This window comes from Triplophysa dalaica, chromosome 10, assembly GCF_015846415.1.
Source record: "Triplophysa dalaica isolate WHDGS20190420 chromosome 10, ASM1584641v1, whole genome shotgun sequence".
Lineage (NCBI taxonomy): Eukaryota > Metazoa > Chordata > Actinopteri > Cypriniformes > Nemacheilidae > Triplophysa > Triplophysa dalaica.
In genome coordinates, this window is record NC_079551.1 from 6,643,078 (window position 1) to 6,669,272 (window position 26,195).

At 38.9% G+C, this 26,195-nt stretch overlaps 1 protein-coding gene across 3 annotated transcripts; it reads left to right on the forward strand.

Moving 5' to 3' along the window:
- Window positions 1-25,936, forward strand: sh3bp4a (SH3-domain binding protein 4a). Of its 3 annotated transcripts, XM_056759154.1 has the most exons (6): window positions 58-117; window positions 1,512-1,537; window positions 13,746-13,948; window positions 14,284-16,655; window positions 24,265-24,453; window positions 24,647-25,936. In XM_056759154.1, exons 3-6 carry the CDS (start codon window positions 13,828-13,830, stop codon window positions 24,869-24,871), a joined length of 2,907 nt encoding a protein of 968 aa, XP_056615132.1. In that variant the 5' UTR covers window positions 58-117; window positions 1,512-1,537; window positions 13,746-13,827; the 3' UTR covers window positions 24,872-25,936. The 3 variants fall into 3 exon arrangements, with proteins under 3 accessions (XP_056615134.1, XP_056615133.1, XP_056615132.1); XM_056759156.1 differs by lacking the exon at window positions 1,512-1,537 and having other exon boundaries at window positions 1-117; XM_056759155.1 differs by lacking the exon at window positions 1,512-1,537 and having other exon boundaries at window positions 10-117; window positions 13,749-13,948.
- Window positions 25,937-26,195: the final 259 nt, after the last annotated feature.

Genomic DNA, 26,195 nt, shown 5'->3' on the forward strand with positions numbered 1-26,195 from the left:
GACGAGTCTGCCAAAGAGCCACAAAGGAGCACAAAGTGAAGTCACCAACTCACACTGTAACCGTTCGCTGCTCTGGATAAACATTCACGGTCGTGCATCGCTTTTACACACACAGGGGTGAGATGCTTTAGTTTCTTTTCATTCTCTTCATGGCGTTTAAAATAAGGATTATTTTATATAACTTCGAAATGTTTGTCACTGTATCAATGTGTACACGCGTTTAGTGCGTTACATGTGCTGCTTGTTATATCGTTTCATAAGATTGAAGTGAAGTTGCGCTCAAACACATTCGTCTTTTTCAATTGTGTTTTTAAATAATATGCATAAACGTACTGTTGAGGGTTATAGTGTATTTGTCATGAGCAATGACAGCTTTAATGCTATTAAAGCGCGTATTTGTCTCTCTCCCATCTTCTCATGTTCCCTCTCATTTAGTCATTCTGTCATTTGCCTTTTTATCAATCTGTTCTTTCTTTAAGCCACTTACTATATCATACCACATCAGTTTGTTTCTTATTAATGTTTCTTTTCGCCAAAAAAAGGTCAATAAACTACAAGACGAATTGAAGCAAGTATACATGGACATCTTTTAACCTGTTAACATAGTGTATACATAGTCACTACATTATAAATGAATTCAGGAAAACAGGATGTTAGAGTCTTGCTGTCATTATAATTGAATAACATCGGCTTATATGAAGTTACCCGACTTCATTCGTGCAAAATTGGTTTGAGACAAATTGGTGAGAACTATGGTTACCGTGGTAAATGTCCATAAGGAAAGCTCTTGTCATGTGGTTATTTGTTGCCACGGTTATCAATGTTTGATAGTCATGGCCACCCTGGTGATCATTCCCATTGGCGGGGACATTCTATACCCCCCTCCAGCTATTCCCCACGTCCTCCACCCTCCCCTTCCCACATTCCTTTCTGAGTCTGAATGGAACCGAACTGACCTGTGGCACATCTCATCCAACAAGACCTCAGCTTCCCCCGCTTATATTAACAATTTATTTTCAACTTACGTGGGATATTAATTATGCATGCCTCTCTGAACAAATGGCTCCTGCTACTTGAGTGTGTGTCTGTGTGTGCGTGCTTTGTTTTTTGTATTTTGTATATGATCCTAATTAAAAGTTACTGTTGAATATAAAAGTGTCAATTAAAAGCAAAAATCACTGACGAGGCTAAATTTTATGCCTTTCAGAACTTTTCGATGAGAGAAGAATAAAGCTCTTGACAGTAGTGCCCTCACATTGAAGGTCTATGGGACAAAGATGTCCAACAGGCCATTTAAATGCTTAAAGGGATAGTTCAACCAAAAATAGAAATTCTGTCATAATTTATTCACTCACATGTCATTCAGGACCTGCATGTGACTCTTGGAACACAAAAGAAGATATTTTGAGAAATGTATCTGTGGTGTTGTGTCCATACAATGGAAGTCAATGGGGTCCGATGTTATTTGTTAATCAACGTTCTTCAAAATATCTTTTTTGTGTTCTGCACAGGAATACAGGTTTGCAATGACGTGAGGGTGAGTAAACGATGAAATAATTTTAATTTCAATTCCTTATAAACCCTTTGAAGTGTCTTGCCCCATAGACGTCCATTGTAAGTGATTGACCGTATGTGTGATTTCTGTCTCATGAATGAATTGACAATACTTTCTGTCATAATGCACACCCATTAGATCACTCATCCGTGGAGAGTTCATTTTTCAATTAATAGTCTTGCTACCTATACATGAAGTCATGCTAGTTGAGCTTAGAACAGCACATTAAAATCCCCCTCGAGTCAGATGGCAGAGGATCGTAAAAAAGACAGGGCATAAAACGCCAGATCGTTTTATGAGGATTTAACGTTTCAGAGCTCCGGCCATCAGGACAGATTACGCTCTGAGTAAATTGAGGCTTTTTGCTGAGTAGATCCTAAGGCAAGCCGGCCTGAAACACTTTGCACTTTCTGACTCCCGTTCATTGCAAACGTCACCAAATTCCTCCAGCGTTTCCATTGGCCGCTGTTCTGAAGAAAATAAACACACGCGGTCATGCGATTGGAAGGCAGTATAATGCGAGTATTATAAACGGTCAGTGTTGTGATACTATGTTTATAAAGCCAATGGTTTCAGTGTAGCTAAGGGTAAGAATTACTCGGAATAACCTAGAATTATATATTCCTCATTGCTTTTCCTGTGTGGAGATGGAGGGAGTGTATTGTTGATGGTATCAGTGGGTGTCTTTAGCCGGGATCGTGACCAGGCCTGGAAGGTTTGTTTTCGGGATGCAAACATGAGATAATCAACAGTCTGGGGCTCAAATTTAAAGCGGTTTTCAAACCCTCTGGTCCATGAGTCATCAGTCGCAGATGTGTTTATATATAAACTACCAGTGTTTCTTCACTTGCTTAGTAGGAGAGTGTGTTTAAATGTCTATTGAGAACATGTCAGGGTCGTATTTCATGCAAAAATATAATGTGAGGATAAATGTTGTTAAATAATTTTAATAGAGGGCGTGCTCGATTATGACAAATAATAATCAGGATTATTTTGAACAATATTGAGATCACGATCATTCAACACGATGACTCTTTGACTTGGGAAACAACATTACATTTTTTTTAAATACAAATCAAATAAAAAGTAAAAATTGATTTAAATTGCGCGTCCATATTAAATATATTGATATTATAAGAATGAGCATGCTTCAAAACAGAATTAAATGTTTTTCCTTGATTATTTAGTTTTCGTATTTGTTAAAACCAAAATTTAGATCAAATACGATTAATTGCGCAGCTCTATTTAAGCTACAATCTGTACTTTTTTTCGTAAAAGTACAAACTGGGGCTGTTCAACAATTTATTGTGATTATTCGCATCCAAAATAAAAGTTTGTTTACATAATACAAACACACACAAATATTTAAGAAAAATATAAAACATAGAAGTGAATATATGTTTATATATAATTCAAATTAAATATTAATATATACATGCAGATATTTTCTAAATACATACATGTATGTGTACATGTATGTGTTTATAAATATAAAAGAAATGCCTGTTATTATCTGAGCACAAACTTTTATTCTGGATGCGAATAATCGTTGAACAACCCTATATTCCACGTTTAAAACCTTCTCCTTACTTTATCTGGATTTGTAGATATTCATGATTTACAATGTTAGCTCTTAGGTGTGGTTGTGTGGGAAATCTCTTGAAGTAACATGCAATTTTAAGTCTTAATGTCGATAGATAGGCAAAGACACAGATTGCAACTTTAAACCATCACAAACCATTAGACTATTTTGTCATTTTTATAGTCATTAAATCTCATTGTACTTGCTTAATTGGAAATAAAATTATTTAAAATGAAAAAATGTTTGGTAGTCTTTGTTATGCTGATTTAAATAAACAAAATCATGTACATAACAATCACACAAAATAGTAACGTCTTCCTCAAAATGTCACCTTTATTTTTGATTCAGCTTTTTGTACTTTGCTTGCATTCTTCGCTGTTTCTGCTTCCTGTATTTGCCCTAAAGGAAGCTCTGGGTTATAAGCGCGATTCCTATGCTGTTTATGTAGTATCAGCTGAGGAATGATATTAAATTCCAGTCTGTGGCAGTCGACTTTCGACTGCAGGGAGCTTCAGACACACTACAGCGGGAGGGGAGGGATGGTAGCTACTCATCAGCCAAACATTTCCTGCCTTTCTTGCATTTAGTTTCCTCTGTTCCCCTTTTTCTTGCTCTCTGCCAGACTCTGTCTTTTTGTTTTGTGTTTTCTCGCAGTCTCTCCAGAGCACTTCCTGTCATAGTGTGGCCGTTTCCTGTTTATGTAAACAGTGAGTGGTCGTCCAGGAGAATGTCTAACCCTTCCCGAATACCTACTGGTTTTTCTTTCTTTCTTTTTTCTTGATGCGTCAGGGTTTCGTGGCATTATGAAACTGCTTGATTCAAGCAGGAAGGGTGCTTTCCATTTTCTTTGGAGAAAATCCTCACAAGCGAGTTAATTTAGTTAATGAAGCTTGCATTTAATGAAGGTATTAGTCAGACCAAGAGTGGAGGAGTGTTTAAGCGTCATTTAATTCTGTAAAGTGTTTCTAAAGATAGTCGTACACAAACCAACTTTAATGTTGAACGCAAACTTGTGTAGAGGATGAAGCTTGTGTCATATTTGTTTGCGAGCCAAAATGTGTTAAAACTAGCATTATTTTGTGTTTGTTACAATGTTTGTTTAGTAAATCGAATTCCTTTCTACGTAGATTCTTAGTGTCATCTCACAAACACCTTATTTAAAAATGTTTAGATATCAAATTAATATGGAACTTATTTCTCTAGATAACTTTTTCCAGTCAAGTTTAACAATCATCGATAAAGATTTTAGTTATAGGATATGTCATTCAATACCAAATTTTCGTTGCACAGTTAAGTGCAATGAAACGTATCTTCACGGTTATGTAATTGTAATTCGAAGTTATTTGCTCTTGTATTTCCTTGGTTATAGTGGCGCGTTAATCTTAAACTATTCATTATATACGATGATTCGCACTCAAAAAAGTGTTAATATAATAAATACTTTTATGCCATGATGGGAGGCAGGAGGCATATGTAATTGTAGACACGTGACTTGGACACAACAACGTCCCGGTAGCCAAACAAACACACACAAGCAAACACGCAAGCATCCCTCACGTCTGGTTTTTATTCAATTTCAGGCCACATTTAGTGTGTAATGTAAAGTATGATTCAGTTGCGGCATGCACATGTAAAATGATAAATGGGATGCGATTTCTGCTTCCTGTCAATACAACTCTCCAGAGAAACTATGTGTGTACGTGTGTGCGCTGAAATAATGAGGTTTGACTTCATGGTTTCGCGCTGTTTAGTCTCTGCAGGGTTTCTCCTTCCAACAAGACAAAACTCACACACCCACTTATACACACTGGATAGAACTTAGAAAAGATACATTGTAACTTCTATCTTGTAGCTGGTCACCCATACGAGGAATTGAAGGGTTTGTTCTCTATGTGTAGAAATTATGCTAACTTTTAAGGGATAGTTCGCTCAAAAATGACACTTTTCATCATTTCCTAACCCTCATGTCATTCCAAATCTTTATGACTTTCTTTCTTCTGGCGAACACAAAAGACACTTTGAAGAAAGTTGGTAACTAAACAATGATTCTAACATACACAGACACTGGATAACATTGATTTCCAATTCATAGAGACAAAACCACAGAGACCTTTCTCAAAATATCTTCTTTTGTGTCACACAGAAGAAACATTCATGTTGTGTGAAGATAAGCTGACAAAATGTTTATTTTGGGTTGAGCTTTTTTGGTAAAGGCCTTTAGCGCCAACTGTGGCAGCACTGAGACCGACAATACGCTAATGTCAGTAGGACATTAACATAAAACGTCTATTTCTTCTACTTTTTATTACTATGCTAGTTCTCTTGAGATCAAGCCAATTACCATTCAGTGCTAACGCTGACCGAGCTACATGAGCACTCTTCCAAAGTAAGCCTGCGAAAACCATACACGCCCCGATGTTTTAATGTAGATTGTAACATAGATTTATAACACTTGGCAAAATCTCACAAATCTGTGTGGACTAAAGTATGAACTCAGCATCGTTGCACTTTGTAGGTCTTGCGGCTTGAGTTGAAGCAGACTTTTAATGCATTTTTCTCCCGGAGGAACGGAGCCACCCAAGAAAAAAAAGAGAAGAAAGCCACAATCGTCATCAGTTTCCAAAAGCACAACAGAGTTGTATTTCATAATTAATGGGGACTCAGCACAAAAACCAGTGCTTGTAATCCCCCTTAAACTCCCCTGGAGCCCATGTTGTTTGGTAGACGTGCCTATACTGAAGTAAATCTTGCAGGGTTTTGGAACACCTTCGGTTTAAACGTCTTTTAAAGTGTTGGGTGGTGTTTCTGTAGTGGGACAGGGGTGAGCAGTTCTTATTGTTATGTAGAGCGTTTCTCGAGAGTAGACCCGACCCGACGCGAAACGACACGGTTCATTTATTGAGGGCTCAGTTTAAACCCTCGCTAATCCAGAGCTCCTGAAAGGAATGTAATTTGGCATCACTTTCTTTTGCCTTTGGAGAGGAACATTAGGGTTTTAAGAACAATTCACTGGCTCGGCGCTCCTTGTCATTGTGCATTCATTTATGTAAACTGCTTTCTGTGTGTAATTTAAATAACAATACGATGTGTTTGTTTACCACTTGTTTTTCTTTAAAGTAAACTTTATGGAACAATCAGTGTTTGAACTAGCAGCGGCCTTGTGGTATTCAAATGCTTTTGGATGTTAAACGATACAATGCGAAACCTCAGATGATATAGTTGTTAGTTATTAAGTCGGAATGAAGGGAAATCATAAATCTTGGATAAACTACTAAATCTGGGCATAAACAAGGTTGTCGGTTTGCTTGCTGGGAAAAAAAGATATCATTTGAATCCAGTGTTTCTTTTGCTAAAGGAACTTTTTATTTCTCATAGGTTGCCCTTAAGTAGCTCAGGAGATATGATGGAGTCCTCAGTTCCTGAAATTAAAATAGAATCAAATGAGACACTAGTTGAAATACATGAGATGTACGGAGGTGTAAAATGAATGTAGGTTGGTAAAATATCTGGATTTGGGTACATTTCAGTAGATACATTTGAGCTCATATTGAGATTTTCGATACACTTTTGCAGAATGAGCTCAGTTTGTTACATTTTTAAGATCTCTTTGAAAACTCGGAAGACATTTGTGAGATTTTTGTATCTTTTTCTCTGGAGAAATATCTGAGACACACGAGACTTAAAGGTCCAGTGTATTTAGCGACATCTAGCGGTGAGGCTGCAAATTGCAACCAATGGCTTACTCCAACCCTACCTTTCGAAGCACTGCCGTGGCTGACACAGAACTAAGATGTTGTCAAGTTTTTGCATGTTTGTCAAATGAGACAACGTATTTACGAAACGCACCCTGTAGAACAGAAACAACATGGTGAATTCTATGTAAGGATACCCGGGGTGTATTTAGATAGAAATAGCTCATTCTAGGATAATTAAAACATAACGCTTCATTATGTAAGGTCTTTATATACTTCTGAACACATAGTTTTGTATACTTTATTGCAACTCTGTATACCTTTAAACTAAAGTCTCTATTCCCCCAGTTAATCTCATTGATGAGAATAATGTAGATGTGTGAGACTCAGCTGAACCTTATCAAGTTGAATGACCAATTTCTACTAGATAAGAGACTATCTATAAATGAAACCTTTAATTTAACAGACTCCTCTGAAATAAGGCCCATATGGCCACTTTGTAATTTTACCTTCATCCGGGCACGGGCACCTCAGTAAACCTTTGTTTTAGATCCCATACTGTTGCAGGAACCGGCGAGGGCAGTGAAGGAAGAAATTACTTTGGCCTTTGCCGGAGGGGGATACACGAAGGGGTTCGTATTTACTGAGCAATGGGAAACCTTCGCAAATCCCGCTCGGCTTGTTCGCACAATTAGCCTGTGATAGCATATAAAGGTCCTCCATATTATAGATGAAACTTAGGCCATGATTTAAATACCGCATTAACATTTTGGAAGTGTAATTATAATAGAAATGGTCAAACGACAGGTATTTTATCACAGGCTTTGAACGTATAGCGACTCTTGCGAATTAATTGTGTCAAACAGCATTTTTATCTGTTTGAAGTCGTCTGAGAGAAGATAATTAGGAAAAGCGCTCGCACTGGAACCGAGTCTTGAGATTTCTAAGATTGTATTTTAGAGAATCTTAATTCCCAGGCCTGCAGCATAAAGTAGTTCCACTCATCTTCCACGCCGCATCCAAGAAGGGACTTCTTTTGTCTTGTGGGACAACTGAAAGTCATATATTACAAGCGTTTCACATTGTAGATGGTTTCGAATGTCTCAGTGGAAGGTTCTAAGGTTCGAGAGGCTACCTTTAAATTCTGATTCAGTGCTTTTTTGCGGTGACAGATCATTTGTCATGTGTGCCCATAAGTGCTGATTCCGTTCCCATCACCGTATGAAGGTCTTTGTTCAGTAGAAAGGGGAAAAATAGCTTGCGGCATGATTCTAATACAGAGGAATTGTGGGGAGCGGTAGTTCAAGCAAAAATTGAAAACTCCTATGACTTTGTTTCTGCAGTGGAACACAAATGTCAGATTATCCGGACCGTTCTTTATCACTATTATGAATGAAAATGAGGATTGATGCTCCCATGAGAAAGAAAATTCACATGCGAGATCTAGTTAACATCTCCATTATTTCTTTCAAAAATTTGAGTAATCACAAATGTCTGTTAGAGTTTCGGAAGAGATGTCCGCTGAAGATCAAGGCCCGTATTCATGAGAAATCTTGAAAAGTTGCTCCTAGTTACAAAATTATAAGAAAATTATAAGAAATGTGTTCGTTTCCCCTTAAAATTACAGAAATAATAGAGATCTTAAGGTCCTACATTTTAGGAGCAGCGAGGAGGACTTTTAAAAAACCAGCAGAGAAAATGGACGAAACACGAAACGTGGGAAGAAATGCATACATGACAATTTCCATATTACTTTTCAGGTTTATCAGATTTTTTTTAGTTTGTGGTCAACTTGGGTTTATTTTGGTTTTGATTTTCTTGCATAGTTGCTTTGATGCAATGCAAATTGTAAAAGCGCTATAAAATAGAATTACAATGAATTGAATGACAGTGAGTTAATAAGATACAACAAGTTAGATTGTGCAGGGTTCACGTTTGTGACCGATCCTATTAAAGACACGCTAACATCTCCAAGACAGCGCAGAAATGCCATAGCGCCAGAAATAGAAGAAATCACCATATTAACATATTTGGCAACTGGAGAAATGCAGATATGCAGCAGAGATGAAATGTTTCTGTCACAACCTTACATTGACATTTATGCATTTGGCAGACGCTTTTATCCAAAGCGACTTACATTGCATTGTATTATACATTATACATTACACATGTGCAATTCCCTGATATGATGGATTGAACCCATAATCTAACCACTGTGCTACAGGAAAGCTCAAACCTCCTATCTATAGTGATCACACAAACAATTATAGCATTTACAGAAACTTATTGTGGCACTGTTCATTTTCTTTAAAATACGTAAATGGTAAATCAAAAATATTAATTAAGATTATAATAAATATATATATATACATATATTGTGTGTGCGTGAAAAACAGGAAAAAAGACATGTGCAATTTCGAACTAATGACCCTATACTTAAAAGCGCTTTTCCTTCTTGGCAAAACAACCAATCACAGTCTTTTAAAGACTGTGTCATACATAGCAACGGGTTAGCCCCACCTCCTCACTAAGATAAACGTTTTCGTCTTTTCCTTTCTCAGAGTTGCTCTCAGATTGGTCCTGAATCGTTTTAAGCTAAGACTCCTACGTAGAAATTTTTAAGCTAAATTAAGAGCTTTCTAAGTGGATTCCTAGAAACTTTAAGAATACGGGCCCTGGGAAACATCTGCTGTGTAAAGAAAGACATCAGATAAACGTCTTAGAAAGTGCAGGTTTACATACATTTCATATCATAAACATCTTACAGACATCTTCTAGATGTCTATATTACATCTGACAGCAAAGTCAGCAAACTATCACAAAAATATGTCTTGCAGATGTAAATGCACATATAAAATAGATGTCTGGCATATGTATTTTTGCACAACGTGACAAACTGAGCTCAGATATGCATAGTCTGCAAAAGTCAATATTATTAAAGCCCTCAATATGAACTCTAACATTAAATCCAGATTATTTTACCTCTGCTGTCTATTTATTTAGCACCTCTATATTCTTCATGCATTTTATCAGTTGTCTCATTTGTTTCTGTTTTTTTATTTCTCCGAAGCAACTTTGAAACTCATTTCTTCTGAGATGCCACAAAATAATTTAGTTCAGAACATACATTTACATTCTCCATTGTGTTTTATGTATGTGATGTCACAACCCTCTCCCAACGGCGTGACTTTGCCTATCGCGTCTTTAAAAATAGCGACGCCCACACGCGTGTCCCTGCAGTTGCCACATTAATCTCTAAATTGCTGTATCACTCGCTTCTGTGCTATCCGGTTATAAAGAGAGAAGCTGGAAAGCGATATAGAAGGATTCTCAGCACAGAGACGGATGGGAGTAGAGAGAAAAAAACTGTTAGCAGATCTCTCTTTTCCAGTTAGTAGAGCCCCAGGTGCCGTTATCCAAAAGGATGATTGCACTCTTGTCAGTCCTCTAGGTTTCTAATCCATCAATCTCTTCTCCTGTGTCTCCTAATACCTCCATTGACACCACTTTGGAGTCACACATCAAGCTGGGAAGCCACGGACTCGTGGAGCATAAAATGAGATCTTATTTTTGGTGCCCTGGATGTCGAAGAATTTGTTTTTACTTGATCGAATATAGCGGAGAGAAACCAGGGCCATAATATTTACGATTTCATAGTTTTAGGCCGAGAATGTGCTTTCGCCATTAACCGTCAGTTTTCGACAGCTTGAATTATGAATAACATAAAAGCATGAGGATTTTCTTTCAGATGGACTGAAGGTAACGTATAAAAAGCCAAATGGTATGGCTGACCTACTTCATGCCATTTATTAAAGGCAGATATAAAGAAATGGATGTTGAAAGGGGTTCAGATGGGCACGTATGCTTCTGAGTCTTTTGAGTGAAAGGATTTTAAAAAATACATGTTAAAGATGCTTACCTCCTTTGAAGGGTTCATTAAAGGTACAATGTGTAGAATTTTGAAGGATTTATTCACCTAAATGTAATATATAATACAAAACTATGTTGTGAGTGGTGAAGAAATACCTTACAAAATGAAACGAAATGTTTATATTACCTTACAATGAGCCATTTTATGTATATACACCGCGGGCACACCCTTACATGTAATTTATTAATGTGCACAGCCATGTTTCTATAGTAGCACTACACGGACAAACTGAGCGCGTTTCGTAAAACGAAGGATGCGCGAGAATATGTTCTTCTTCTTCGGCTGTTTTTTGGGGCAGCTTCAAAGCGACTACATAGAAGGATTAGCAGAAGAAGAGGAAGAACAATAACAGCATTTACTTGTCGTGTTTTTTAGTAGAAATATAAACGGTTCTTTGTTGCAGTAAGAAGCAAAATTTGCGCTAATGGCGGACCACACATACTCCGCACAAGAGCCGTTAGAGCGTCAATCTGTTCGTTCAAAAAAGAGAAAATACGACGCAGCAAGGCGAAGTCGAGACAAAAAACGTCAGAAAACCCGAATAAACATCGGCATGGCTTTTCCCAATTGAAGGGCACTGAAGCAGGAAAAGGGTTTGCTAAGCGACAACGAAGTTGCAAGCTTTCTGCTGGACCGGTAAGTTTGTCTAATTTCCGCTATATAAGTGAAGTGTTTGTTTGATAGCTTTAGCTAATAGATGAGCATGAGCATCAAGTGAGTTTTTCTTGTTTTTAGCACTTTGTTATTGTACTATAATTCCTTTTTGCATGGCCGTGTGCAAATCAAGTTAGAAATCATTTTTACAATCATAATTTGCATACATCGGGTGTAAATTATATTATAATACTGCTTAGCTTCTGTGCATACAAATGTGTAATTTAATAATTGATAGGATAAAATCCAAACTTCCACGTTGCATAGTTTATCAGTAATACAGTGTCAACGAAGATTTGAGAAGATACAATTGATCAATTGGGGTGATGCCTTACTTTAGCATTAGCAAGCGGTTTAAATAGGCTGTATGTTACGAACCAAGTTACCGTGCCAAAAAATGCTATGCAAAATAAGCGAATACATCACTGACACAATGTTATACAAGTAACAATAATTTTCACTATAACGATTAGAGTAAATAATGAATTAAGTCAATTTAATTAATTTGTTTTTCTTTGTAAATAAACCTCGTCACTTGATTTGCAAAGGTTACTCTCTGCTGTCTCAGACGACGACATCTCTGTCCTGTGTCCGTAACTTCAGTGTGTTGTTCGCCTGTGAGATGTAGATTGCAATTATCAACACCACCGATAGTGGCCGCTATCATTTATTGAACCCTTTTGTCCTGTGACGGCAACCGTAGCTACTCTAATAGAAGGGAGAGGATGGTGGCGGAGCTTTAGGTTGCAATTTCCAACTACGCCAATAGTGGTCTCTGTTACTTACACAGTTCACCTTTAAACCTTCAGATGACAGAGATGAAAGCTCGTCGCTCCATAACCTTCATCCTCAGACTCTTTTTCAACCACCGTAGGGACAAAAACCTACTTATTATTTTAACTACCGAAGTGAAATGTGTACTATTGAGATTATAACAGCAAGATTTCAATGATACATTGTTACCAGCCGATCCATTTAATGTAAACCTTTTGGCCTTGCTTGATATTCATTGCGTGCTCTTGATTATTAAGTCAGACTAATTATAGATTGTTTGACATCTCAGTGTTGTTTGCATGCCTATCACGTCAAGAGCAGATTAATAGAGCTCATCGTCTCCGAGAGAAGTTGAGTCAATCATGCATGGAAATTGTGTCTGTTCCTTCTTTCCCCAAAGCCACTACTGTAGCTCTCTTCACCGTATATCATAACAGGAAAAATGAAGCGCGTTTAATCCACAACAAAGTGCAGAAATTGATTGTTTTATACACAGCACCGCATGAATTCCCAGGAGCTAAAAGTTTCTCGCTCGCTGGAAAAAATCTGTTTTGGAATGATATTTATTCATTTTCACTCAGCAGGTGATGTAGTTTAGTTCTAATTGATGGGACCCCTGCTGTACCATATGCCTTTTAGTTTGAGGGTGTCCTTTGATAACCTTGTCTTTCTTTAGAAGCTGAAAGATCAAACACACTGCCAGTGATAATGACTTTTTACCTGTATATTAGCTTCATGCATTCACTGTAGGAGTGCTTTTTTACGGTATATTATTCATGCTGTGAATTACTTTTTCATAAGGATCTTTATTGCCTTGTTTGAAGTAATGTGGTTTAAAGTAAATGTGCATGTTAGGCACTATTATTCCATAAAATTTTTAATAAGTTTTGAAGGCAAGCGTCTGTTTTTATCAAGTAAGTGATGGGAAAGTCAAAGTTTCTTTGTGTTATTCAGTTTATTGAGGCATTTGGCACTTTTATGTGAAGTGACTTTATTAACATTTTACCGATGTTTTATCCGTATATGCATGTCCTGGGAATCGAACCCACAACCTTGATGTTGCTTTCACTGCTTTTTGAGTTCAGCTGTACTGATTCAGGTTAAGTCAATAGATTGCATATGGTCAATAAGCATCTCCATTGTCACTGCTTGGATGTTGGGGTATACTTATTGAAACCTTGTCGGTCCTTGATGACACGCCTTGATGAGCTCCAGGCTACGAAAGATTTCAATTTCAAACAGCCTTCGAAACTTCTAAACACCAAACACGTAAACTTCTTTAAACACTTGTACGCTTGTCCCCAAAATGAAACGGCTAACAGTGCATGAGCCACTGCCAAGATTAAGTCTCAATTTTAATCTCATGCGATACATTTCAAATCACATCTTGTCCCAGTTTGTCCCTTCAGTTATACCCCACTAATCTCCAGCTGTGATCTCTCTGACGAAGTTTGTCTCAATGTTCCCAATCTGATTGCCGTTCATCCTTTATACTCAAGCTTTTGTCTCCCCACACAATGCTAATCAAGATTGTGCCTCTTCTATTTGTTTCCTCAGCAGGACAAAATGGAAAACTGCCAATGTCTGATTGTCAGGTTTGGAGCGAATGTGAAATAGCATTGCCGATGTAAGCGACAAGATGGCCGCCCACAGGATCAGAGTAACTAATAACAACAATGGGCTTCCTCGATGTAAATCGGAGGGGACACTAATCGAACTCGACGAGGGAGTGACAGACGCGAGTCTCATAGATGTCAAAGGTAGGTTTGGGAGATTATTTCAATTTGTTGAATTTATTTATTGTCATGTTGTTCAGAACCTCAATTCTTCTTTATTCTGAAAGGAGTAGCAGAAGTTTTAAAAACAACAAGAACTTAAGTCGATAGGAACTGAGGGCTGGCAAGCTAAAGTATGAAAAACAGATTAATAGCATTATTAAAAATAAATAACTCTTCGCCAGAAAGTCTTTTCGAGCTTCAAGTTACTTGAGAATGAATAAATGACAGAAATGTCATTTTTGAGTGAAATGAGTTTCAAAGATTCAGTACATTTTAAATCAGTACATCTTAAATATCGTTACGTTTCTTCCTTACAGTGCCTTCACCCAGTGCCTTGCGTCTGGCCCCCTCGACTTCTTTTGGCACCGCACGGGAAGTAGTCGCCATAAAGGATTACTGTCCATCCAGTTTCACCACTCTAAAGTTCTCCAAAGGAGATCATCTCTATGTGCTGGACACATCTGGAGGGGACTGGTGGTACGCCCACAACAACAGAGAAATGGGGTACATTCCTTCAACATATGTTCAGGCAGTCGGCTACAGGAACTCTTCGCTCAGCGACAGCGGTATGATTGACAATCTTGGGGACTGTTCCGAGGAGGGGGCAAAAGAGTTGGATCTGCTGGGGGAATGGACTAGCAAGCCCCTGCTGCCTTATGACAACAACAACCCATTCTCCATGCTCTCTTCAACGAACCCATTCCTCAACGGATCCATGGATGACGTCCTCGATCAGAACAGCAACGAGAGGGCAAGCCAATGCAACAGCGTGGATTTGCTTTTCTTTGACACGTTTGCACCTTCGGCCCCCATCTTCAATACCAGCAGCTATGGCACCACGAAAGGGTACAGCAATGGTGTCTTTGACGGAACGTCAACCAGCCCTGATTTTGAAGCTTTGCAAATGCAAAGATACAAAGACAACCCCTTTTTCCGGAGCAAGAGGTCTTACAGTTTATCAGAGTTATCAATTTTACAAGCTCAGTCGAATCCTCCATTGCCTTCATCAGGGTTTTTCACAGGGCTCAAGGCTCCTTCGCCGGAGCAGTTTCAGAACAGGGAGGACTTTAGGACTGCATGGCTAAACCACCGAAAACTGGCACGGTCTTGCCATGACCTTGACACCTTGGGCCAGAACCCAGGCTGGGGTCAGACGCAACCAGTAGAGACTAACATTGTCTGCAAGCTAGACAGCTGTGGTGGAGCAGTCCAACTTCCAGATACAAATATCAGTATTCATGTTCCTGAAGGTCACGTTGCAGCTGGCGACACGCAGCAAATCTCCATGAAGGCTCTGCTGGATCCTCCTTTAGAGCTTAATAATGACAGATGTTCCACTGTGAGTCCAGTGGTTGAAATCAAACTAAGCAACATGGAAATAAAATCATTCATAACCTTGGAGATGAAGGTGTCAGTGGCAGTTCGGACAGAAAGTCAAACAGCGGAGATAATGTGTGTCAGAAGTGATTGTAAGGAGGGTCCGTATTCTCCTGTTCCTCAAGCGTATATTTACGGTGACACAATTCAAGTTCAGCTGGACAACCTGGAGCCATGCATGTATGTTGCAGTCGTAGTCCAAAATCAGCGTTCGTCCTTCAATTCTACTGTTTGGGATCATATGGTAAAGAAAGTTACATTAGGCCTCTATGGGCCCAAACACATTCATCCATCTTTTAAGACCGTGGTGGCCATTTTTGGACATGACTGTGCCCCCAAAACCCTACTGGTCAGCGAGGTTGGCAAACAAGCAAAGTCCGCCCCACCTGTTGCTCTACAGCTGTGGGGGAAGCACCAGTTTGCCCTTGGAAGACCTCAGGACTTGCAGATAGGCATGTACTCCAACATGTCAAACTATGAGGTCAAAGCAAACGATCAGGCCCGGATCGTCCGTGGGTTTCAAATAAAACTAGGCAAGGTGAGTCGGCTCATCTACATGATAACGTCTCGGAAGGCAGATGAGATCACAGACTTTACGTTACGCGTCCAGGTAAAAGATGATCAGGATTGCATCCTCGCTCAGTTTTGCGTTCAGACGCCACAGCCACCACCTAAAACCGGGACGCGGAACAGCGGCCAGAGGCGCTTCCTGAAGAAAAAGGAAGTAGATAAAATAATTTTGTCCCCTCTGGCCATCACCAACAAATACCCACAGTTTCAAGAGCGCTGCATCACTAACTTGAAATTTGGCAAATTGATCAAAACTGTTATCAGGCAAACCAAGAATCAGTATTTGCTGGAATATAAGAAAGGGGATATCATCGCTCTGTTAAGCGAGGAGAAAATCAAACTCAAAGGACATCTATGGACCAAAGAGTGGTACATTGGATACTATCAAGGAAAGATCGGGCTTGTGCACGTGAAAAACTTGCTGGTCCTGGGAAAGGTCAAGCCCATATACTTCTGTGGGCCGGACCTTACGACTACAATGCTGATAGAACAAATCCTAAAACCCTGCAAGTTCCTCACTTACATTTACGCCTCTGTGAGGACGATACTTATGGAAAATTTAGGGAACTGGCGGGCGTTTGCTGATGCTTTGGGTTATGTGAATCTTCCCCTCACGTACTTCTGCAGAGCCGAACTGGATAGCGAACCGGAGAAGGTGGCATCTGTTTTGGAGAAACTGAAGGAAGATTGCCTCAACATTGAGACTAAGGAGAAAAAGTCATTTCAGAAGGAACTAATGATGGTAAGTTCTTTGCATTTTTGTGTGTGGATTTGCTTAGTTTGCAGACCAAATGTATTTGCTGGTGTGGGCATAAATGCATAACTGTTGAAAGTGTGGCAGTGTAGCACTTGTTTAAACCTTTTTATGCAGACTGGCCTTTCGGCTTTTTCTCTTATCAATGCTTATAGTTTATTCTGTTGAGATTGCAGTAAGCTGCTCTCAGCTGTCTTTTCTACAGCTGTAGAAACCTGCAAGTGCTGCTGAAACCCTGGCTGGCTCTCTCACATTCTGAATGAAAGGAAATTTGTGCTTGATATCATTTTTTTATCATAAGACAGGATGTCCAAAGTTGCAAGCGTACCTTCCATCTCTGGTTTATCTACACAGTGTCCACTGTCTAGCAAAATAAACTCTGAAGTGGAAAATAATCAACCACAGCAAACAGCACTGAGAAAAATAACCTGTGATGTAAGAACATCACAGCACAATAAACGATTGCTTGGACAGGCATAGCCAGAAAATTTCTTACAAATTCTCTTTCCGCTAGCATTGACCGATATCCCATTCATAAGTAAACAGGTTTGTGCACCAGATATGCTGAAGGTTTGCTTATTTGAGGAGACAGTGCACAGAGAAAGATATGTTATCACTCTGTGAGACTGAGAAGGGAGAGATACTGGTACTAAGCATTAGCTTCTTATCATGCATCAACAATAAAGATGAGAAATTGTCTACACATCCGAGTGCATTTGGGTTCTTCCATATTGACTTTGTGATTCAGATATTTCATGTCCCTGAGAGTTAAAGGAATATATCAGGGAATCTTGGTTTTATCTTAACCTCCACAACAAGCAGAGCTTTTGTTAAAAGTTAAATTATTCAGGACTCAAGTGGGTGGTAAGCGTTTTTTACAAGACACAGCACCTCAGCAATAATTCGCATCTGTTTGCGAGCGTATCTGTACATTCCTGTTGGCTAAAAGCTAGCTTCATCATTGTTTCTCTGTCACGCTTTTAAAGCGAACATATTTATCAGGCAAAGATGAGGCTATTATTCCCAATCCGTGACGTCAGAAGAGAGCTCCTCGTCTCCGTGGGAGTTAATCGATTTTGAAATTATAGTCTGTGGTCCCTGACGGACAACCGCCGTTTTCGAGACTCGCGCACGCCATTATTTAGCTATTTGTCTCCGTGCGTTCTGTAATTACGCTCAATGCTGGTGACATTTCAAGCTGTTCAGACAATGAGGTTTATATTTTTACACGGCCAGCCGTAGAGCTAAGAGTGGCAAATTCTAGGTCTTCAACCGAGTGCGCCTTTGTATTTTGACTTAACAATTTTCTCAGTAGCCGTACATACTATTGCCGTTCTGCACGCATACAAATCCGCTTAGCCTAAATCCATAAATGTATGACTTATCGTATTAAAAGGAGTTTTATTAAGACACAAGTGGCAGCCCACCGCCATTAGTCAGCAATCTGTACGTTTTAAAAGCTTGCATGCTAAATGGTTTGCTAGAACTTTCCAAAGGCCTTTAAAGCTTGGCAGCTGCCTCGGCCATATCTAAACACTCCTAAAATAAAGCCTCACGAGCAGGGCGACCGGGCTAGGAAAGCAAACAGGCTAAACTGAGCCATTCCGATTTATTTGAGCTTGGGTTAAATATTTGAAGTGGGCAGAACAGCGGTTATCTCCAGCTAACAGTGAGCCACCTGCTTTGCGCTTGGGAGCATGTAAATGTCAAAGTCACTGAAGTCAGAGACTCGTACGGTGTTTGCGTTCGTCGTGTGCTAACTTTAGACTCTTCTTCTTTTGATGTCTAACTTGGACTTGTTAGTGACATAATTTCAGGTTATTGCATCTGTGCCTGTCCTTTAAACAGGTCCAGTCTTTAGTGTTTAAAGAGACAGCTCACCCAAAAATAAACATTCTGTCATCATTTATTTAGCCGCATGTTATTTAATACATGTGTATGATTCTTGTTCTGTGTAACACAAACAAAGATATTTTGAGAAATATCTCAGTGGTTTTGTGGACATACAATTAAAGTTAATAGGGGGCAATGTTGTTTGGTCACAAACGTTCTTCAAAATATCTTCTTTTGTGCTCTGCAGAATAAAGAAAGTCATGCAGGTTTGAAAATATCAAGGGTGGGTTAATGGTGACAAAATTTTTGGGTGAACTGTCCGTTTAAGGTTTTTAAGGCGCTCACTTACAGTTTATTGGTGTATTCAACTTGGCAACCAGTAGACAAAAACTATATACTGTATTGATGAGTATAAAATGCATCATTTATAACTCCAAAGGTGGGGGTTAATAGATCCGTAAAATAATTCCAACAGTTTGTAGACGCGGCGTGAAGCATTTTACATTCTTTAGAAATCAATATGAAATCCGACCTCCGCCTCTCCTTGCCCTCCGGTGGCATTTGTAAAACAAGACGCTTTTTCTGTGACTGTTTTCTGCAGTATTTACAACCTTTATATTGAGTGGAAGTAGTGTATAAATGCTCCGTCTGGATGCTACTGTCAGTATCATTTAGATTTCACAGAGAAGTTCTTTTCTCAGCTTGATCTCACTACTAATATCTTGTCGACACAGGAGAAAGAGGTTTCCTGGGGTTATTTTATTGCCTACAACTCCGTGAGTTATGACAATAGATGTTTTCCATTATTTAAAAAAAATGAAATCTCCAGCAACTTTATCACCTTTATTTTAAGGTTCTCGATCATGGATGATGATTCGGATGTCTTGTGATACAAACAGTCAATCCTGACAGGTGTAATCTATCTGATAATGGCGTAAACCAGTTAATGGAAGGATCCCAAGGTATGGCTGGATACATTTTGAAGTGATGACCCGCTTCTGTCATGATGGACTGTTCGGTAAATTAATGTGTGAGATATTATCCCAACAGTCCTTAAACGATTTTGGGACAGGGTCATGTGGACCTGGACGTTAGAGGGATAGTTCAGCCAAAAACTCAAATTTGCTGTTTATTTACTCACCCTGAGGCCATCCGAGATGTAGGTGACATTTTCTGCTTCATCTAATAGTCTATGGGGTTCACCGTTCCTAAAGCACATAATTCCAAAAAGCGGCTCCTGGCGACATCTTGACGTTTCGTGAAGCGAATTGTTTGATATTTTTATAAACTCAACGTCATTTTTAATAATATTAGCCATAATGTGCAGCCTCTGCACACAATCGCAATCTTCTTCTTGTAGTATTTGGTGGCGGATGGCATACCAGAGTCTGGTACGTTTAGCGCCAACTGCAGAAAGGGAGTGTTGAGGCTGTACAGTATGGCTAATATTATTAAAAATGACATTCAAATTTGTGAAAATATCGAGCGAGTCAGATTGAAAGGAACTTCAGGTTAGAGATAAGAAATCATTGTCAGAAATCACTGAAATGGTATATTTAAAGTAATAGTTTACCCGTAAATAATGTTTTTGCCATTATTCACCTTCAAATATTTTCAATATTTACATTTACAATTATCCATTTGGCAGACGGTTTTATCCAAAGCGACTTACATTGCTTTATCCTATACATTTTACAAAGGTAATTGCAATCCCCTGGAATCGAACCCACAACCTTGCGTTGTTAACGCAATGCTCTTACCACTTAGCTACAGAAAAGGCTATTTCGCTTTTTAGCTATTAAGAAGAATGTGTCAGCTGCTGTCAATCCAACAATGATAGGGGATGGTGACCAAGGGCCGTCAAAGTACAAAGCAAAGTTTTATTTAATAAAAATCGTGCTTGACATTCGTGGTAACTGCACTTGTAAAGAATAGAGAAGCTTGGACATTCTACTATAAATACCCTTTTGTGTTGGGCAGAATAAAGAAAGTCACATGGGGTTTAAATCACACAGGTTGAGGACAATAAGTGATAACAGGATTTTCATACTTGAGTGCACTGTTACTTTAATATGCCCGGCCAAAAGCAGAAAACGTCTGTTATCTAAAGAATAAAATTCAGCTTATTATGCTTGTCTCAGGAGAAATAGAAAATCCTTGACGGGTTCTTTTTATTCAGTTTTACAACAAAGCAAATCTTTCGTTTTCATCCAGCTCTACTTCTTTTTTTCTTTCTTTCTTTCTTTCTTTACAAACTTTAACGAATGCAGACTAGAAAGGACGACACATGGCTAAACTGTTGAAATTGAGATAAGTGCTGCCACAGTTCTGAAGCATTCCACCTGTCCATCATTCCTGTCAGCTCGTCTCCAGAGAAAGAGAGCGATATCGTGGGGAGAGCGAATAGCAGTCCTATTTTAAAGAACGTATTAGACACACATTCAGACACTATTTCGACACCTTTATTGTTCTTTTTGTTGGTGATTGGATGGGTTCTTGTTAAAATCGGTTTCCATCCTACTTCCAGGTCCGGGGAACAGAATAATGAAGAATTTTGTTCAGAAGGGTACTTCTGTGTGTCCCGTTACTTACATTTTGGTAGAAACTGTTAATGTTTTTATATACTGGAATTGTTATCATGTAACCTATGAGAAGTCTGTGATTGTGACTCCTGGCACCAACTGCCTTGGATTACAAGATGTTCTTTGTGTTTGTACTGTACATTATAGCGTTAAGAGTTGAATTTCTTTGCTTTGCTCTGCACCGTCCTTTTCATGAGACCTGATTCAGCAGTGTAGCCTCATTAATACAGTCACATTCCGAACAGGTGACCCCCACCGGCCTCTGGAATGTTCGGCGGTCTAATTCCGGAACATTCCTTCAGTGAGGGACTTTCCTGATTGATAAGCGCAGGAATTCTGATCATGCCTGAGGTCCTGTTCTTTTAAAAACGCAAGAATCCTCTATCCTCATTAAACAGATGTTTTAGAAGTCATTCTGACATTCAGATCATTATTCCAGGCAGGCGATTTTACGTTTCAATGACTTTGGAATCTGGGTAAATATTTTGACCGTCAACTAGAGAGATGTTGTTATTCACCTCAGCATAGCGTTTTTTCAAACCAGATTTTTGTCAGAAAGACAAATGAAATGATTTTATTTTAACTGAATTGAATTGCATGTGCATTTGTTCCAAGGTTTTCATACCCAAACATTTTTTAAGTTAAAATATTATTTTATATGATGTTTTGGAACATCTCGCCAATAAAACTGTAAAATCTCTAAATCTCTACTGTGTATGGAGTTCATTGTCCTTCTGTCAGGTCTCGACCCGCAAAGACACAGACACAGAATCTCAGGAAGTACGTACATAAATAAGAGTCAGTTCAGACCTGACCAGATCTCTGGAAATAGACACTGACCCTGGACTGACTAGACACATACACACAATAAATAACCCATTGGTTTTAAAGGCCATTGTGGACTTTAAGGCAAGAGCCGTTTGAATGTGATTTATGAAGGGAATGAATTTTGGGCTGTCTTCCCTTTTCTAAATTAATAGTGTCTACAGTCCTTTGTTATTTTGTTCAGATTCTAAAAGTTCCTGCCTGGTTTGACTCTCAATTCTCGTCAGGGACAATTCAATACAGTGGCGTGTCGAGAAAGCAAACCTTGGGTTTCGAAGCTCAATGGGATTACTGGTATATTTAAAGGATAGTTCACCAAAAATGAAAGTTCTGTCATTTACTCACCTTCTTGTCATTGCAAACCTGTAGGAATTTCTTAATTCTGCAGAACACAAAAGACATTTTTTTAAGAATGTTGGTGACCAAACAGTACCAGCACCAATTGACTTGCATTGTTTTTTTGTCCGTACAATAGAGGTCAATGGGTTAACGTTGTGCGGTTATTAACATCCCTTTAAAATCCATCAAAATAAGTTTGTGGTGTTTCCCAGTCTTTGAATGTTGGCTTTACATCTTTATAGTCCAATTGTATCTGAACGCTTACGTAAATTGGTTCTTCGTGGAATCCTCGCCATTAGACAAAAAGCAGAACATGCCTTGGCTCATCAGCCGCGTTTTAAAGATTGGAGGCGTTGTTTGAGTCTGGTCTTTTCCTATGAATGTACTAGTGTGATGAGTCTTTCAAGAATAATAAATAAAAAGGCCATTTGGCAGGGAAAAAGTTTGGCCTGGTCTGGCTGTACTCATTTCATCTCCTAATGATGGTGACATTTTGCCATCTCATCCCAAATGTCAAGAATCGGCAGACCCTTTCGGCTCCGTCCACAACCCAGATGAGATTCTCTCCTTGGCCCTGATTGCAGTGAAGGCATTTGCCTTCGTAAAATGCGTAAATCAAGCAGAAATCAAATTAAAACATCCAGAACAAATGTGAGACGCTTGGGGAAACAAAATAGATGGAAACTCATTTTGAAGCTCATTTGTACCCTGTAGTTTTAAGATATCATAATAACAAATGTGTGAATCCCATTAACATGACTATAAAAGTTTTATTTCCATTTGTTTTTGGATCTTTGTCCAGATTGAATGTAATACATTGTAATGTGTTTTGTCTTTTGCCGTTATACCGCATGGCACCCTATTAGGACCTTGTGTTATTTTGTGCTACTGTGCCTTAAAATGCTTTAAAGGTTTCAATAAAGGTTTCTGATGGAGCTCGTGTTTTTTGTTTTGGTCCCTTTAAGAGCTTCATTGGCATTCCTTTTCCTAAGCCGCAGTTAATAAAACGCAAGTTTGTTAGATTTAGATTTACAGTAGCTTCTAAAGTCATTCCACCGCCAGTCAGTAAACAATATTTATGTGTCCCCAAAAGCATTCTTAATGCTCCAGAATAATAAAACTTGAGTCTGCTCTCTGTAGTTTCCGAAGTCCCTCGTCTCTGAAGTCACACACTCTTTCTGAAAGTTTCCATCTTGAATCCAACATGCACGCATGCCTCCATAAAGCACAAAAAGGAAGCCCTTGGCTTTATTTAACCAACTGGGAGATGTCAGGTGTGCGGCCTCTCTCGTAATTGTATATATCTTATCGGCTTCTGGTTTTTATTTTCTTCCCTTTCATTCCTTCCTTTTTGCAACAACAAGCATGAAGGAGAAAGGGGATTACCACTCCATTCCGTCAGGTCCCATGGGGTGCCTTCTCATTCCAAACATGTCTGTGTGTGTGGGCAGGAAAGAAAGCCGGTCGGGCTCTTTGAAGGTTTCCGTCATATGCCGGTGACTTTAAAAACACCAAAAAAGTCCATTTATACAGTAGATAGTGTATCGTCCGCTCTCCCTGCAGTGTGGTCGTTTTATTGGATGTCTAAAAGCCTCTCTGTTTTGAATCAGCTTAGCATGTTTTGTATTTGTGTGCATGTTTGTAACCCGCTTAAATTCACTCCGCTAGGCACTATGTGCATAGTACAATTGCTTTAAAACATAATCTGGTTATTTGTGTGTTTTAAAGACCCCTTTATAAATATCCAAAGTCTTATTAAGCAAATAAAGATCTTTACTAGGTCATTAGAATGTCATTATGAGAAATTATGAACATTTTAAGCCGGGCCAGAGGGCAGAATCGCAGCAAACGTCGCTCGCCGCACAACACGTATCATAAGTCAACACTACAGAAGCGAATTTAAAAACGCATGCATTTAATTCTCAAGAAATCTGCATTCAATTCTCAAGGTGGCTTGTCACATGTCAGCGTTGTTTTGTGGTTTTCACAGATATTAAACGGATGTTTTTCTCTTCCAGGCCCTGTTGAAAATGGACTGTCAGGGTTTGGTTGCCCGTCTCATTATGGACTTTGTATTGCTGACCACTGCAGTGGAGGTAGCCCCTCGCTGGAGAGAGCTCGCCGAAAAACTCGCCCATGTATCCAGGCAACAAATGGAGGCTTATGAAGCACCACATAGAGATAAAACCGGCGTGGTGGACAGCGAGGTGAGACAAAACATGTTCATGACATCCCCTCCTGGACATTAAATGATATGAAAGCCCTTTTGTATTTTAAGACAATACTGTAAAAAAAGCATTTATGTAGTATGTAGGATACAATTAGATTCAAGAATAGTGATGACCTTAAAGTTAAGCACTTGTAGGACTTAGGATAACAATAATATTTTTTTGACCACAGGCCATGTGGAAACCAGCCTACGACTTCCTGTTAACGTGGGCCGCACAGATTGGCGACAGCTATCGAGACGTCATCCACGAGCTGCACATGGGTTTGGATCGTATGAAGAACCCAATCACCAAGCGATGGAAACACCTTACTGGCACTCTTATACTCGTCAATTGCCTGGACATGCTCCGAAGCTCCGCCTTTAGCCCCGCCCCTCAGGACGATTTTGCCATTTAGCCACACCTCTCTTCACGGCTACGCTCTAGTTCCGCAATCCATATGATAGAATTACAGGTTTCTGTAGATGATGTCACCTCAGAGGAGCTTGATTTCAAAGAATTCACTCTTTTATTAAAGTTACCGTCAGCTGTGATGCCCACGGGGACTTCCTGTGCCCGCCCACGTCCATTTGTGGTAAGCCAATCAAGCCAAAACACATAGTGTTTGAAGTGTAGCTATTTTTGGAGATTCCTAAAGGTGTTTTTCTTCACAATATCTATATTTTTTATACCGGATGGCACAAAGGAAATTTTTACAATCGCTTTTCAAGTATGATTTTTCTCACGGAAAAGAACAGATTGCTTCTCTGTTCATCACTTAAAGATTATGTCACATGGATCCATGTTTGATGTCCTGTCCTGCATTTCATTGACATCCAACACCATCCTTCCACGTATATGGATTAGATTACATATTATTCAATTTATATGTTGCCTTTTGTGAAAAGATTTATTGTTTCTCATTGTTAAAAGATGCATTGGTCTTACGCAAATTTGAAACTTTCATGTGTTTAAAGGGAGCTTATAGAGTGTAGAAAGTTTTCATTTGGTTTATGATCCATTTCAATTGCGTGTCGGTGTTTTTTATTGTAAAAGAACGCGGTCATTAAAAAATGAATAGACTGTTGTGATTGTATTTATGATTTTAAAGTCCTGCTTTTCAGTTTTTTGTACCTTGGACGTTTTTATGTTTGTTGGTTTGTATGTTTTGAATAATAATCAGTTATTTTACGGATTGAGTCCTGTACGTCGTCAACCATTGTCCTGTATGTCATTTCTGTGCTGGTTTCGAACAGCATCAACATGTAGGGAAAAAAGTGAATGTGTGTATTTATATATCTATATATTCTGTGATTAAAGTTCTTCGAGATGGATGACATGTTTTTGTGTTAGATCTTCAAAATGTTTGACGGTGGCTGTTTGAAAAGTTAGATATAACTTGCGCATCGTCTTGTTTAGAAAGAAAATGAAGTCATGCTGTCCCGTGTTGTTCCCATGGATTCAATAAAGCAGCTGTATATTTGGAATAATTTCTTAATTTTTTTGTGTTTATGGAGTTTGTCTAAATTGATAGATAAATTGATCCGGAAAATTATCGATGTAATGGGATATTATCCTGCGAAACTACACTATGACTGCCAAAAAAGATCCTTCAAAATGTGTCGCAGTGTTTTAACTTCAGTGTCACCTCTGTCTAGCTTGCAAACAGCTTTCTGCACCCCTAAGTGTTTCAGTTAAGCTGACTGTGAAAAATCAATTTACTCTATATTTAAATGCGAAAG